This window comes from Bubalus kerabau, chromosome X (genome assembly GCF_029407905.1).
Source record: "Bubalus kerabau isolate K-KA32 ecotype Philippines breed swamp buffalo chromosome X, PCC_UOA_SB_1v2, whole genome shotgun sequence".
NCBI classification, from domain to species: Eukaryota; Metazoa; Chordata; class Mammalia; order Artiodactyla; family Bovidae; genus Bubalus; species Bubalus kerabau.
In genome coordinates this window covers 151205235-151218003 of record NC_073647.1, presented here as the reverse complement: position 1 = coordinate 151218003, position 12769 = coordinate 151205235, and the positions used below count along the sequence as shown (strand labels likewise).

General features: G+C 45.2%; 1 protein-coding gene across 3 annotated transcripts; it reads right to left on the bottom strand.

Annotated features, from left to right (window-relative positions):
* Window positions 1-779: 779 nt before the first annotated feature.
* On the bottom strand, window positions 780-11974 carry TCEANC (transcription elongation factor A N-terminal and central domain containing). Of its 3 annotated transcripts, XM_055563753.1 has the most exons (4): window positions 11844-11910; window positions 10268-10489; window positions 8835-8940; window positions 780-1986 (listed from the first exon to the last, which is right to left on the bottom strand). In XM_055563753.1, the coding sequence occupies exons 3-4, from the start codon at window positions 8857-8859 to the stop codon at window positions 827-829; spliced, it is 1185 nt and encodes a 394-aa protein (XP_055419728.1). In that variant the 5' UTR covers window positions 8860-8940; window positions 10268-10489; window positions 11844-11910; the 3' UTR covers window positions 780-826. The 3 variants fall into 3 exon arrangements, with proteins under 3 accessions (XP_055419728.1, XP_055419727.1, XP_055419729.1); XM_055563752.1 differs by lacking the exon at window positions 10268-10489 and having other exon boundaries at window positions 11844-11974; XM_055563754.1 differs by lacking the exons at window positions 10268-10489; window positions 11844-11910 and adding an exon at window positions 3897-4003 and having other exon boundaries at window positions 8835-8921.
* Between the last annotated feature and the right edge of the window lie 795 nt (window positions 11975-12769).

Here is a 12769-nt window from a genome sequence, read left to right as displayed (position 1 = left end):
TTAAAACTCAACATTCAGAAAACTAAGATCATGGCATCCGGTCCCATCACTTCATGGCAAATAGATGGGGAAACAGTGGGAACAGTGGCATATTTTATTTTGGGAGTTCCAAAATCACTGCAGATGGTGACTGCAGCCATGAAATTAAAAGATGCATACTCCTTGGAAAAAGCAGAGACATTACTTTGCCAACAAAGGTCCGTCTAGACAAGGCTATGGTTTTTCCAGTAGTCATGTATGGATGTGAGAGTTGGACTATAAAGAAAGCTGAGCACCAAAGAATTGATGCTTTTGAACTGTGGTGTTGGAGAAGACTCTTGAGAGTCCCTTGGACTGCAAGGAGATCCAACCAGTCCATCCTAAAGGAGATCAGTCTTGAGTGTTCATTGGAAGGACTGATGCTGAAGCTGAAACTCCAATACTTTGGCCACCTGATGGGAAGAGGTGACTCATTTGAAAAGACCCTGATGCTGGGAAAGATTGAGGGCAGGAGGAGAAGGGGACAACAGAGGATGAGATGGTTGGATGGCATCACTGACTCAATGGACACGAGTTTGAGTAAACTCCAGGAGTTGGTGATGGACAGGGAAGCCTGGCATGCTGCAGTCCATGGGGTCACAAAGAGTCAGACATGACTGAGTGACTGAACTGAACTGAATCACTTTGCCATACGTATACTTGAGACTAGTAAAACATTATAAATTAACTATACCTCAATTAAGAAAAAGAATAGTATGTATAAGATTTAAAAGACAAGCATAAAAAGGTGGTACAAATAAAAGACATCACTTCAGTTATCTGCTGTTAAAAGAACATTTATTTATAATCACAAGCACACCCACTTGCTATGATACCACTGCTCCCCACATTCATTGCAGATGACATAGGTCATCATTTCTTCATCTGGGCCTGGATTCCTCACCCAACTTGGAAGGAAGAGTGTCCCTCTGGGGATGACAGTGACCTGGCAGTTGAATTTCTCACAGCGCTCGCATTTTATTTTCCTCGTCAGCGTGCCCTCCACCACTTGGGGCAGGTAATGTTCCCGTAAGGCAGATTTCGTGTAGGAGGCTCTCAACTGCTTCAGTTCTTGGCTGGCCATCTCCATGGCGGTCATTTCAGCAAATTCTCTCGGAGACATGGTCCCAGAGAGCAAGTTCTGCTGTAAGTGAGAATTGCGGGGGTTCTTTAGATTGGCCACTTTGCTGCGGATGCATGTTTTGTATTTTTGGAGGTTCTTGGGGTGAAGGGCAAAAACGTGTGCTTCGATTTCTTGTGCCAAGTTGGGCCACACGTGGGCTCTGGGCTGGCACGGGGAGGAAGCAGTTAGAGCTTCGTACAGCAGCTCTGTGCATCTGGCTCTCACGGGCACTATGGGGTCCGGCTGCCCACTCTCTGCCAGGTCGGTGGACTGAGAGTCCCAGGCGCTCAGAGGCACTGCCTTAGGCTCCACTCCGCCGCAGCTGTCTTCCTGCACGATCGTTTCAACAGCTCCCGCCACATCTTGGGATGTGAACAGACAATTATACCTGGAGCCACCCCGTACCTCCTCCTCCTGATTTGGGTCAGGAGGAAGTCCTCGATTTTCTTCTTGACTTCCACCCGGAGGAAATTGTTTAGGGCTGCCCTCTGGCTTGCAGAGAGTATCCTTATACAGCACTTTCCATTCTGACAGCAAACGCTTGGCTTTCTGCTTCAAAGCCACTGTGGGGCAGTTTTTGAGGACTCTGTACACCGCCCTGACCACCCCCGTCTCCTGAAGGTGCTCTGGAGTCACATGCAGAGTTTCCAGCACAGTGAGGTGATGGCCGAGATCCTCAAAATTCCTTTGAGACATCAGCTGCTCGATAAGGGAAACTCTGGCCGCTATCTGGTTCTTGTCAGACATCGTTAGAGCTGCCAAGAAAAAAGGGCTTTCCATGTTCTCAAGCTTGTGTTTGCTGGGCACAGCTCCGTCATACATGCACCGTGCTCTCTGCCAGTTACCTAGGCAGAGAAAAAGAAGAAGAAAGTCGCTCAGTCTTGTCTGACTCTTTGTGACCCCAGAGACTACACAGTCCATGGAATTCTCCAGGCCCGAATACTGGAGTGGGTAGCCTTTCCCTTCTCCAGGGGATCTATCCAAGCCAGGGATAGAACTCAGGTCTTCCGCATTGCAGGTGGATTCTTTACCATCTGAGCCAGGCAGAGAAAGAGTTAGGTAATAAAAGTGGGTGTGACATGTTAGAAAATGGAATCTGCAATGCAGTATGGTTCAGTCTCAAAAGTCTGAGTCTCAGTAGTTAAAACAACAACAACAACAAAAAAAAACAGCAGCCCTGTAAACAGCCTCTGCATTAACAATCGCTTAAAGGAGGCTTGCTAAAAGAGCTGCTGTAACTTTCCCATCTCTACTTTTACAAATGAATGCCCTTTCCAGATCAAGAGTAGTCAACTCCTTTGTGTGGAATTTGGTGGTTATGTTGGGAATGAAAACATGCCAATGTCAGCATCCATGGGGAAAGGCTGAGGAGGCCAGACTATTTTCCCCCGTGTTCAGCTATTTAAACTGAAGTCCTTGCTGATTTTATAGTTTTACTTTTTTTTAATATGTAGCTTTTATTGGCTGTACTGTGGCTTGTGGGATCTTAGTTCTCCAATCAGGGGCTGAACCTAAATTCTTAAAAAGATGGTAATACCAGACCACCCGACCTGCATCCTGAGAAATCTGTATGCAGGTCAAGAAGCAACGTACAGAACTGGACATGGAAAAACAGACTGGTTCCAAATCAGGAAAGGAGTATGTCAAGGCTGTATATTGTCACCCTGCTTATTTAACTTATATGCAGTGTACATCATGAGAAAGGCTGGGCTGGAGAAAGCACAAGCTGGAATCAAGATTGCCAGGAGAAATATCAATAACCTCAGATATGCAGGTGACACCACCCTTATGGCAGAAAGTGAAGAGGAACTAAAGAGCCTCTTGATGAAAGTGAAAGAGGAGAGTGAAAAAGTTGGCTTAAAACTCAACATTCAGAAAACTAAGATCATGGCATCTGGTCCCATCACTTCACGGCAAATAGATGGGGAAACAGTGGAAACAGTGGCAGACTTTTATTTTTTGGGGTTCCAAAATCACTGCAGATGGTGACTGCAGCCATGAAATTAAAAGGTACTTGCTCCTTGGAAGAAAAGTTATGACCAACCTAGACAGCATATTAAAAAGCAGAGACATTACTTTGCCAACAAATGTCCGTCTAGTCAAGGCTATGGTTTTTCCAGTAGTCATATATGGATTTGAGAACTGGACTATAAAGAAAGCTGAGCACCGAAGAATTTATGCTTTTGAACTGTGGTGTTGGAGAATACTCTTGAGGGTCCCTTGGACTGCAAGGAGATCCAACCAGTCCATCCTGAAGGAGATCAGTCCTGAATATTTATTGGAAGGACTGATGCTGAAGCTGAAACTCCAACTTTGGCCACCTGATGCGAAGAATCGACTTACTGGAAAAGACCCTGATGCTGGGAAAGACTGAAGGCGGAAGGAGAAGGGGACAGCAGAGGATGAGATGGTTGGATGGCATCATTGACTCAATGGACATGAGTTTGAGTAAACTCCAGGAGGTGGTCATGGACAGGGAGCACTGGCATGCTGCAGTCTATGGGGTCACAGAGTCGGACACGACTGAGCGACTGAACTGACTGACTGTGGCTTGTGGGATCTTAGTTCTCCGATCAGGGGCTGAACCCGGGTTCCCTGGAGTGTAAGCATGGAGTTCCAACTGCTGGACTGCCAGGGAATTCCCTGATTTTATAGTCTTGAAGTAAGACTTTTCTGAATCTACAAGCATGAAAAACAGAGCCAAAATCAGATGCTGTTCAGAAGTCCCAAGGAATCTACAGAAATGATGAAATACCACAGGTTGGGAGGCAGCTGGACGCAGGTCAGATGGGCCCCAACAGTCACCAGGCCACACGGTGCTGACGTCTAAGTCTTCTGAACATCGGGGTCAAGGTTCTGACTCTGCAATCCAGAGGATTTAGGACTTTGGACTAACGGGTCCCTCGGCCAGAGTTTCCTTCCATTTCCTTTCTCCGCCCCCACCCCCCCACCACTTTTAGGTGTAAAAAGCTGGTTAATGTCTGTGTGAACCTCATCCCGAGGAGGCAAAAGTTCACTTTATCTAACCCGTCTCTTTGTCTCTCCACCTAATGCACACAACCTTGCCTACAAAATACCCTTGGATCTGTATCTGCCTGTTTGGTCTAAATGTGAACAAAAGCATTTTGATGGCAGGCATATCATCTTTTCAAGACTCCATGGACTCTTGTATTATAGCACGTGATATTAAATAACAATCACCAAAGACACACAGGTTCACAACACTGAAGTGATTATAGAGATAGTTCATGCAGTCTTCCTAGACAGCATCTGACAAGTGCTGTAAAGCTTAAGGTCCTTTTAGTCAGCAATTCTATTTCTAAAAATTTACTTTAAGGAAATGAGAGATGTGGAGGCTGTTTTTTGTAAGAATTTTCTGCAAACTTAGAAGAAATGATGAGGTTCCCAATGGTTAGGCTTGCACACGAACATTCATAGCAGCATGGCTCGTAACAGACAAAAAGTGGAAACAATCCAAATGTCTATCAACTGAGGAATCGAGAAACAAACCCTGATATATCCATACAATGGGATGTTGTCAATAAAATGAAATTCTGATACAGACAACATGGATGAGCCTTCAGAGCTTTATGCTAAATTGAAGACACAGAAGACCACATATTGTATGATTTCATTTACATGAGATGTCCAGAATACACAAATCTAGAGACAGAATGTAAATTCATGGTGGATGAGGGCTGGGATGGAGGGAATCGGGGAACCAGTGGGGTGGAATGAAGAGGCGGTGGCTATTAATGGGTACACAGCTTTTCTTGGGGGAGGTACAAATTCTTCTCTCAAATTGACTGTGGTAACCATTGCACAGCTGTGAATATGATTTAAAAAAACCCACTAAACTGTACACTTAAACTAGGTGAACTTATGGTATAAAAAGTGTGTCTGAACAAAGCTGTTATTTAAAAACAACATCGAGGGAATGCCTTTGCAGTCCAGTGGTTAGGACTCAGTAGTCTCTCTGCTGAGGGCCTGGGTTCAGTCCCTGTTCGGGGGACCAAGATCCCATAAGCTGTGCAGTGTGACCAAAAAAAAAAAAAAAGCTAAAAATTAATAAAAATAAAAACAACATCTAAAGTCTATTTATTTTTATCTTTACTATTTTTTTCTGGTCATGCTGCACAGCTTGTGGGATCTAAAGTCTGATCCAAATTTTATTTAAAAATCACATGTGAAGAAAAAAGACTGAAAATAGATACAAAAAATTCCTGACAGTGTTACTTTCTGAATGGCAAGATCTTAAGTGATTTTTGTTTGTTCTTTTACTCTTCTTTTTATATTTTCTATTGATGTATACACATGCACTGATTTCCTAACCAGAAAAGCTATGGGTCTATTACAATTTCATGATAAACCCTATATGTTCCAGAGATCTGCTTACTGAAAAATGCCATGGTTCATGGATCATCCCAGTGCTACTGCCCCTTGGAATCAGGACACCAGAAGGGAAGCACCTCACCTCACCTGTGACTGCATTCATATCAGCTCTCACCTTCCTCAGAAGCCCACTGCTGCACTGCAAACAGTTCCGTCTTCCCTCAAACCTGATCCCCAAATAGGAACAGGTGATCACCCACAGCTACAACTCTGAGGTTCCTACTGGTTTTCCCCATTGCATAGTGCACATGATCAGGGTTCTGGGTCTTGTATTTTTACCACCTGGTGGTCTTTTTTATTTATTATTCTTTTTTAAAGTCAGTTAACAAGAACTCAATGGGCCACTGATTCTGGATTGTAAGTGGTATTCTCTAATTATCAAGAACTGGTACTTCAAGATCCTTGTTTTTCCTTTTTGAATTCCATTTCTTTTTCTGAATGATCAGAATGAAGATTTCTGTATTGATTAATTTTTTTGTACATAAAGTTTTATTGGAACACAATCCTACCCATTTACTTATATATTGTTCCTTTAAAATTTTATTGTAGTTGATTTATAATGTTGTGTTAATTTCTGCTGTATAACAAAGTGCTTCAGTTATACATGAATATTCTTTTTCATATTCTTTTCCATGATGGCTTATCACAGGATGTTGAATATAGTTTTTTGCGCTCTACAGTAAGACCTTGTTGTTTATCCATTTGTATACAGCAGTTTGCATCTGCTAATCCCAAACTCCCAATCCTTCCCGCCCTCACCCTGTCCTCCTGGCAACCCCAGTCTGTTCTCTATGTCTGTGAGTCTGTTTCTCTTTCATAGATAGGTTCATTTGTGTCATATTTTAGATTCCATAGATAAGTGATATCATACAGTATTTGCGTTTCTCTTTCTGACTTATTCACTTAGTATGATAATCTCTAGGTCCATCCATGTTGCTGTAAATGTCATTATTTCATTGAAATCCACTGCAACAGTAAAAAGGGTCTTCCTAAGAATCAAAGGCCCAGTCAACAAAGAACAGGCAAGACAGCGCAGAAAAATTAAAAATACACATCCTCACTTGCTGACTACCGCTCTCAGCACTGTCTGCTTGAGATCTCGGGACCTGGAGGAAGTCAAGCAAGGGAGTCACGACGGTCCGGTCACAAGGAGCTTCAGGGTACTTGAACCCTCCCCCATGTGTGGGAATGTTTCCTAGCAAGGACTCAGTCTCCTCACGTTCTACACTCATTCTCTACGCATCGTTACCTGAGAAAGCAGGATTGAACTGGGCTGGATGTCAGCAAGGGGGTTAATAAGACACTGGTCTAGAGTTCCCCCAAGGAGGTTAGACAATCTTTAACTCAGGTTGAATTTCTCAATGAAAGGTCAGAGCTTTAAGGAGATTCTGAAGGCAAGTTAATAGTAGCTTCAGGGCTTCAGGGAGATGGAAGCATTGTTTGTTGAAACTTTTTCTTTACTCATGGAAATCTACAGAACTTAAAGGTTTCATATATATAAGCACTCTGCTCTTCATTTCATAACCCTTTTATTTACTGTTCCTCTACATTAAAAAAATTTTAATTGTGGTAAAAACGCACATATAATTTATCATCTTAACCATTTTGACATGGATGGTTCATTAAGTACATTGACACTGTTGTGCAACCAGCTTTTGGAATGCTAGTTGTCTTGCAAAACAAATTTTGCACCTATTCAAAAGCTCTCCACTTCTTTCTACCCTGCATTCCCTAGTAGCCATCATTCTACTGTCTGAGTTTGACTGCTTTAGATACCTCATATAAGTGGAATCATACAGTATCTGCTTTTTTGTGTCGGGCTTATTTCGCACAGCATAATGCTCTCAAGGTTCATCCACATCGGAGTGTCAGAATTTCCCTCCTTTCAAGGCTAGATAATATTCCACTGGGTGGGTAGACCACACTGTGTTTATCCATCCACCTGCTGATGGACACTTGAATTGCTTCCACCTTTGGGCTCTTGTCAAGAATGCTGCCATGAACATGAATGCATAAATATCTTTCTGCTTTCAATTCTGTCGGCTATTTACCCAAAAGTGGGGTTGCTGGATCATATAGGCATTCTATTTTTAATTTTTTGAGAAACTGCCATATATATTTTTATAAAGCCAGGCTTTATTACTTTGCCAGGCAAACAGGGAACACAGTAGGCTAGTACCTCAAGAACTGTGCACCTCTCTTCCACATTTTCTGCAACATTTCAATGATGTCAAACTTTCTATTCTCCCTGTAGGACAGTCATGTTGATAGAAAGCAATTTATTGCCTTAGGAGGCTGTAGTACATAAGCAACTGGGATATAAAATTTTGAGAACTGCCATAAAAAGAGGAAGTAGGCTGTGTGTCCAGTTTAGAGTTCTACACAGTTCACTGAATAAATATCTGTTATGTATCTCGTACACAATAGATGCTGAACCTATCGAGATACTCTCTGCCATAAAGGAGCTGACAGCCCAGCAGAACACAGACAAGAAACTGGCAAATACAAGGACAGACACCGCTGCTAAGGAGCACACATAGGAGGGATACACAAACCAAACCTCTACTTCCTGCTATCTGGCCGGCTCCAGTTCTTCACTGCTTTCACTCTATGCACGACATTTTGTTAGAGGGATCATCTTCTAGTAGAGATTTCAGCAAAAGTCCCCTCCTTTTCTTGCTTAAGGCCCTTCAGAGGTTCCCCTCTGCTTTCAGGATGGAGCCCAAGGTCCCTGGCTAGTAGTGAAAAGCCCCTTTCCAGCCTCCTTTGTGATCTGACTGAATCACTGGCAGGCACTTGCATCCCCCAGCTCAATGCCTTTGCTCCACTGTCTCTCTGAGCCTGTGTGTGGTTCTCACTCCTGCCTGCCAATCCGTGTCATCTGGAGAACTTACACAGCCAAAACAAAAACAATGCTAGGGCCTCACCCCAGACACAATGAATTGGAATCTCTGTGGGCAGGCCTGGGCACGTTGCAGCTCTCCAGGTGACTGTGATCTAAACCAGAGCCATCACCATGGCCCTGAGCACACAGGCACAACTCCTCTCCCGCAGCAGGACTGACCCAGCTCGTGGGCCTCCACCCAAAGGCAGTTCCCGACCTGCTCCAGGGCTGAATGCACACCACCTCTCTGACTTCACATTCTGCTGGAGGGAGCCTCATTAAATTGTGAAATGTTTAAAACAAAAAACCTGCTGTGCACAACTCGCCTGAAAACCTTCTCTACAAATTCCAACCAGAGACTGCAATGTTTTCAGTGTCACTGTGTACCCAGTCCCCTGCATTCATTCCTGCACTTACCTCCTAACAGCAGAAAGCACTGCATGTGGAGAAAGTCTGTGTGCTATAGACGCTCATCTCCATCTTCACAGGTACAGGGCTACCACCATCTTACAGAGGAGGAAACCTGTTAAGAACATCAAATATTTGTACATTTTTCCCCCATGGTGCATATCACACTAAAGAGGAGAGTGAAAAAGCTGGCTTAAAACTCAACATTCAAAAAATGAAGATCACGGCATCTGGTCCCATCACTTCATGGCAAATAGATGGGGAAAGAATGGAAACAGTAAGAGATTTTATTTTCTTGGGCTCCAAAATCACTGCAGATGGTGACTGCAGTCATGAAATTAAAAGACGCTTGCTCCTTGGAAGAAAAGCTATGACAAGCCTAGATAGCATATTAAAAAGCACAGACATTACTTTGCCAACAAAGGTCCATCTCATCAAAGCTATGGTTTTTCCAGTAGTCACGTATGGATGTGAGAGTTGGACCATACAGAAAGCTGAGCGCCGAAGAACTAATGCTTCTGAACTGGGGCACTGGAGAAGATTCTTTAGAGTCCCTTGGACTGCAAGGAGATAAAACCAGTCCACCCTAAAGGAAATCAATCCTGAATATTCATTGGAAGGACTGATGCTGAAGCTGAAGCTCCAATACTTTGGCTACCTGATTCAAAGAATTGACTCATTGGAAAAGACCCTGATGCTAGGAGAGACTGAAGGCAGGAGAAGGGGACGACAAAGGAGGAGATGGCTGGATGGCAGCATCGATTCGATGGACATGAGTTTGATCAAGCTCTGGGAGTTAGTGATGGACAAGGAAACCTGGTGTGCTGCAGTCCATGGGGTCGCAAAGAGTCAGACACAACTGAGTGACTGAACTGAACTGTATCACACTAAATCATTTTTTTCTTGTCAGCTTTCCCTACAAGACCACAGAAGAATGATGTCTGTTTTACTCACTGATACACACCTGGCAAACATCTGGCCAGGGCTCACTATTACTCAACAAATTCTCCCCTCTCTGCTTGTGAGCATCATCCTTTGCACCACAGACTGGCTTGCTTGTACCCACTGCGCCTAAGCCCCTCAGCTTCTTCCATGGGAAACCAACCTTATCACAATTTTAGTTTAGAAAATCATTTTAAAATATTCTAGTTAAAAAACAAAAGCAGCACAGTGCCTCCTGTGGGCTAATCAGGTCTCCAGGAGTCAAGTCATTTGGGGACAAGGAAGGACTAGAAGGTACAGTTCCCAGAAGTATGATGAGTATGTTGGGGGTGGAGGGAGAATGCAACATCATAGGATTAATATGAGAATTAAAAGGGATAGTCCTTACAAAGTCCTTGGAACTATGTCACACACTAAGCCCAACTGAGGATTATACAGCAAGAGGAATAATATATATTCATTATATATACAATGAAGAGGTTTACACGTATCTACCATACCTGACATTGTTCTAGAACAGAGGTTCAGCAAACTTTTTCTATAAAAGGCCAGATGGTAAATACTTTAGGCTTTGTAGTCCATTCAGAAGGCAATGGCACCCCACTCCAGTACTCTTGCCTGGAAAATCCCATGGACGGACGACGCTGGTGGGCTGCAGTCCATGAGGTCGCTAAGAGTTGGACACGACTGAGTACTTCACTTTCACTTTTCACTTCCATGCACTGGAGAAAGAAATGGCAACCCACTCCAGTGTTCTTGCCTGGAGAATCCCAGGGACGGGGGAGCCTGGTGGGCTGCCATCTATGGGGTCACACAGAGTCAGACACGACTGAGGTGACTTAGCAGCAGCAGCAGCAGTCCATCCAGCTTCTGTATGGACTACTCAGCTCCACTGTTCTTGTAGCAGGAACAGCAGCCACAGACAATAAATATTGTGTTAGTGGGTACTTCAGATCGAAAAGAATCTGCCTGCAATGCGGGAGACCCAGGTTGAATCCATAGGTCGGGAAGATCCCCTGGAGATGGAAATGGCAACCCACTCCAGTATTCTTGCCTAGAGAATTCCATGGACAGAAGAGCCTGGTGGGCTACAGTCCATGGGGTCCCAAAGAGTCAGACACACCAGCCACAGACAATATATAAATGAACGGATATGGCTTTGCTACAATAAATCTTTTTCAAAGACAGAAAGGCTGGATTTGGTTGCAGGCAGTGCTGTCCAACAGCAGTATAACAGCAAGCCAGACAAAGAATTTAAAACTCTCTAGTGGCCACAGAAAAAAATATAAACAGGTGAAATCAGTAATAAAGTGAGGTGAAGTCGCTCAGTCCTGTCCGACTCTTTGCGAACCCATGGACTGTAGCCTACCAGGCTCCTCCCTCCATGGGATTTTCCCTCCATGGGATTCTCCAGGCAAGAGTACTGGAGTGGGTTGCCATTTCCTTCTCCATGGGATCTTCCCAATCCAGGGATTAAACCGGGGTCTCCCACATTCCAGGCAAACACTTTAACCTCTGAGCCACCAGGGAAGCCCAAAAGCTGGTAACAAATCAGCAATAACCTAGACGGGTTTAGACCTAAGATCTAAAGAGAAAAATTAAATTTCTAGTCACAACCCAGGTACACCTCTCTGGCTATACAGGCACCTTCTTCCTCTATGGCGGGAAATTACGCTGTCAGGAGCGTCAGTTTCTGAAGTGGCACAATACTGCGCTAGCGCCCTTCTGCTTTATGACGACCAATAGCAAATAGCCAGCGGAAGGGACGAGGGGAAGGGACTGGCACAAGGGCCCACTCTGGCCTGGGTTCGGGTTCCAGTGGGTGGGGTGGAGCCAGAAGCAAAGTCGGCTGCAAGACTTCCAAGGGTGACAGCCTGGCACCCAGCACGCAGGGAGCGGCGGCCCCGAGGGATCTACCCACGCTCAGCTGGAACAGAGGCGAAGGCGAAAGCACGTCGGGGTCACCGGCCCCGGCAACACTGAGAGCCTCCCCGAGCGGGGTGGGCTTCCACTGGGAACAACTGGGTCGCCTGTGTGCAGCCAAACAGACATTGGCGAAACATGAACACCGCTCACCGAGAAGCACGAACGAAACCCGGAAGTCCTCGGTGTCCTCGGTGCCCGAGAGGGCTTCCGGTCCCAGGGCGGGACCACGGAAACTCAACCAATCATCCCTCAGACTGGGGAACCAGGCCCGGGACTCAACGCATGCGTTCTAGGAAAGTGGCGTCTGCGCAGGGCGATCTGCCGGCCAGAGGCTGGCCCCACCCCCCCACCCCACGCAGCTTCCAAATTCCGGTCCTGGTCTGGAGCCAGCAATCTGGAGCCGGCAATCTGCAGCCAGCCACAAATTGAAAAACATAAAAAGAAATAAACAAGTAGCCCCACTGTTGCTCTTGAGCATCGAAGTTTGTTGAACTACCCTTTCTGTTTCCCATCAAGACAGCGCTTGGCTAAATGTGGACAACACTTAGGACGAAAATGAGTTTACTTAACGCGGTAATTAATTCAACAAGTACTTATTGCACCCCTCGCATGCATCAGTTGATATGAAAGCAGAGGACATTCATTAAGGAGCCTTGTGCATGCTGCGTGTCCCACCTGTACACATTCTTTCCCTGCCAGGATGCGGTAAAGACACCCTGATGGTAGGACTAGAGAAAGTGGCAGCCTTCTTTGCTGATCCTTTACTCTAGGGTAACTTGGGGGACGGTTCAAGGAAGCAGCGTGACTGTATGATTGAGCCACGTGATAAACGTTACCTAGAAGGAGGGGAGCGGAGAAGGCGATGGCACTCCACTCCAGTACTCTTGCCTGGCAAATCCCATGGACTGAGGAGCCTGGTAGGCTGCAGTCCATGGGGTCGCGAAGAGTTGGACACGACTGAGGAACTTCCCTTTCACTTTTCACTTTCATGCATTGGAGAAGGAAATGAAAACCCACTCCAGTGTTCTTGCCTGGAGAATCCCAGGGACGGGGGAGCCTGGTGGGCTGCCGTCTAT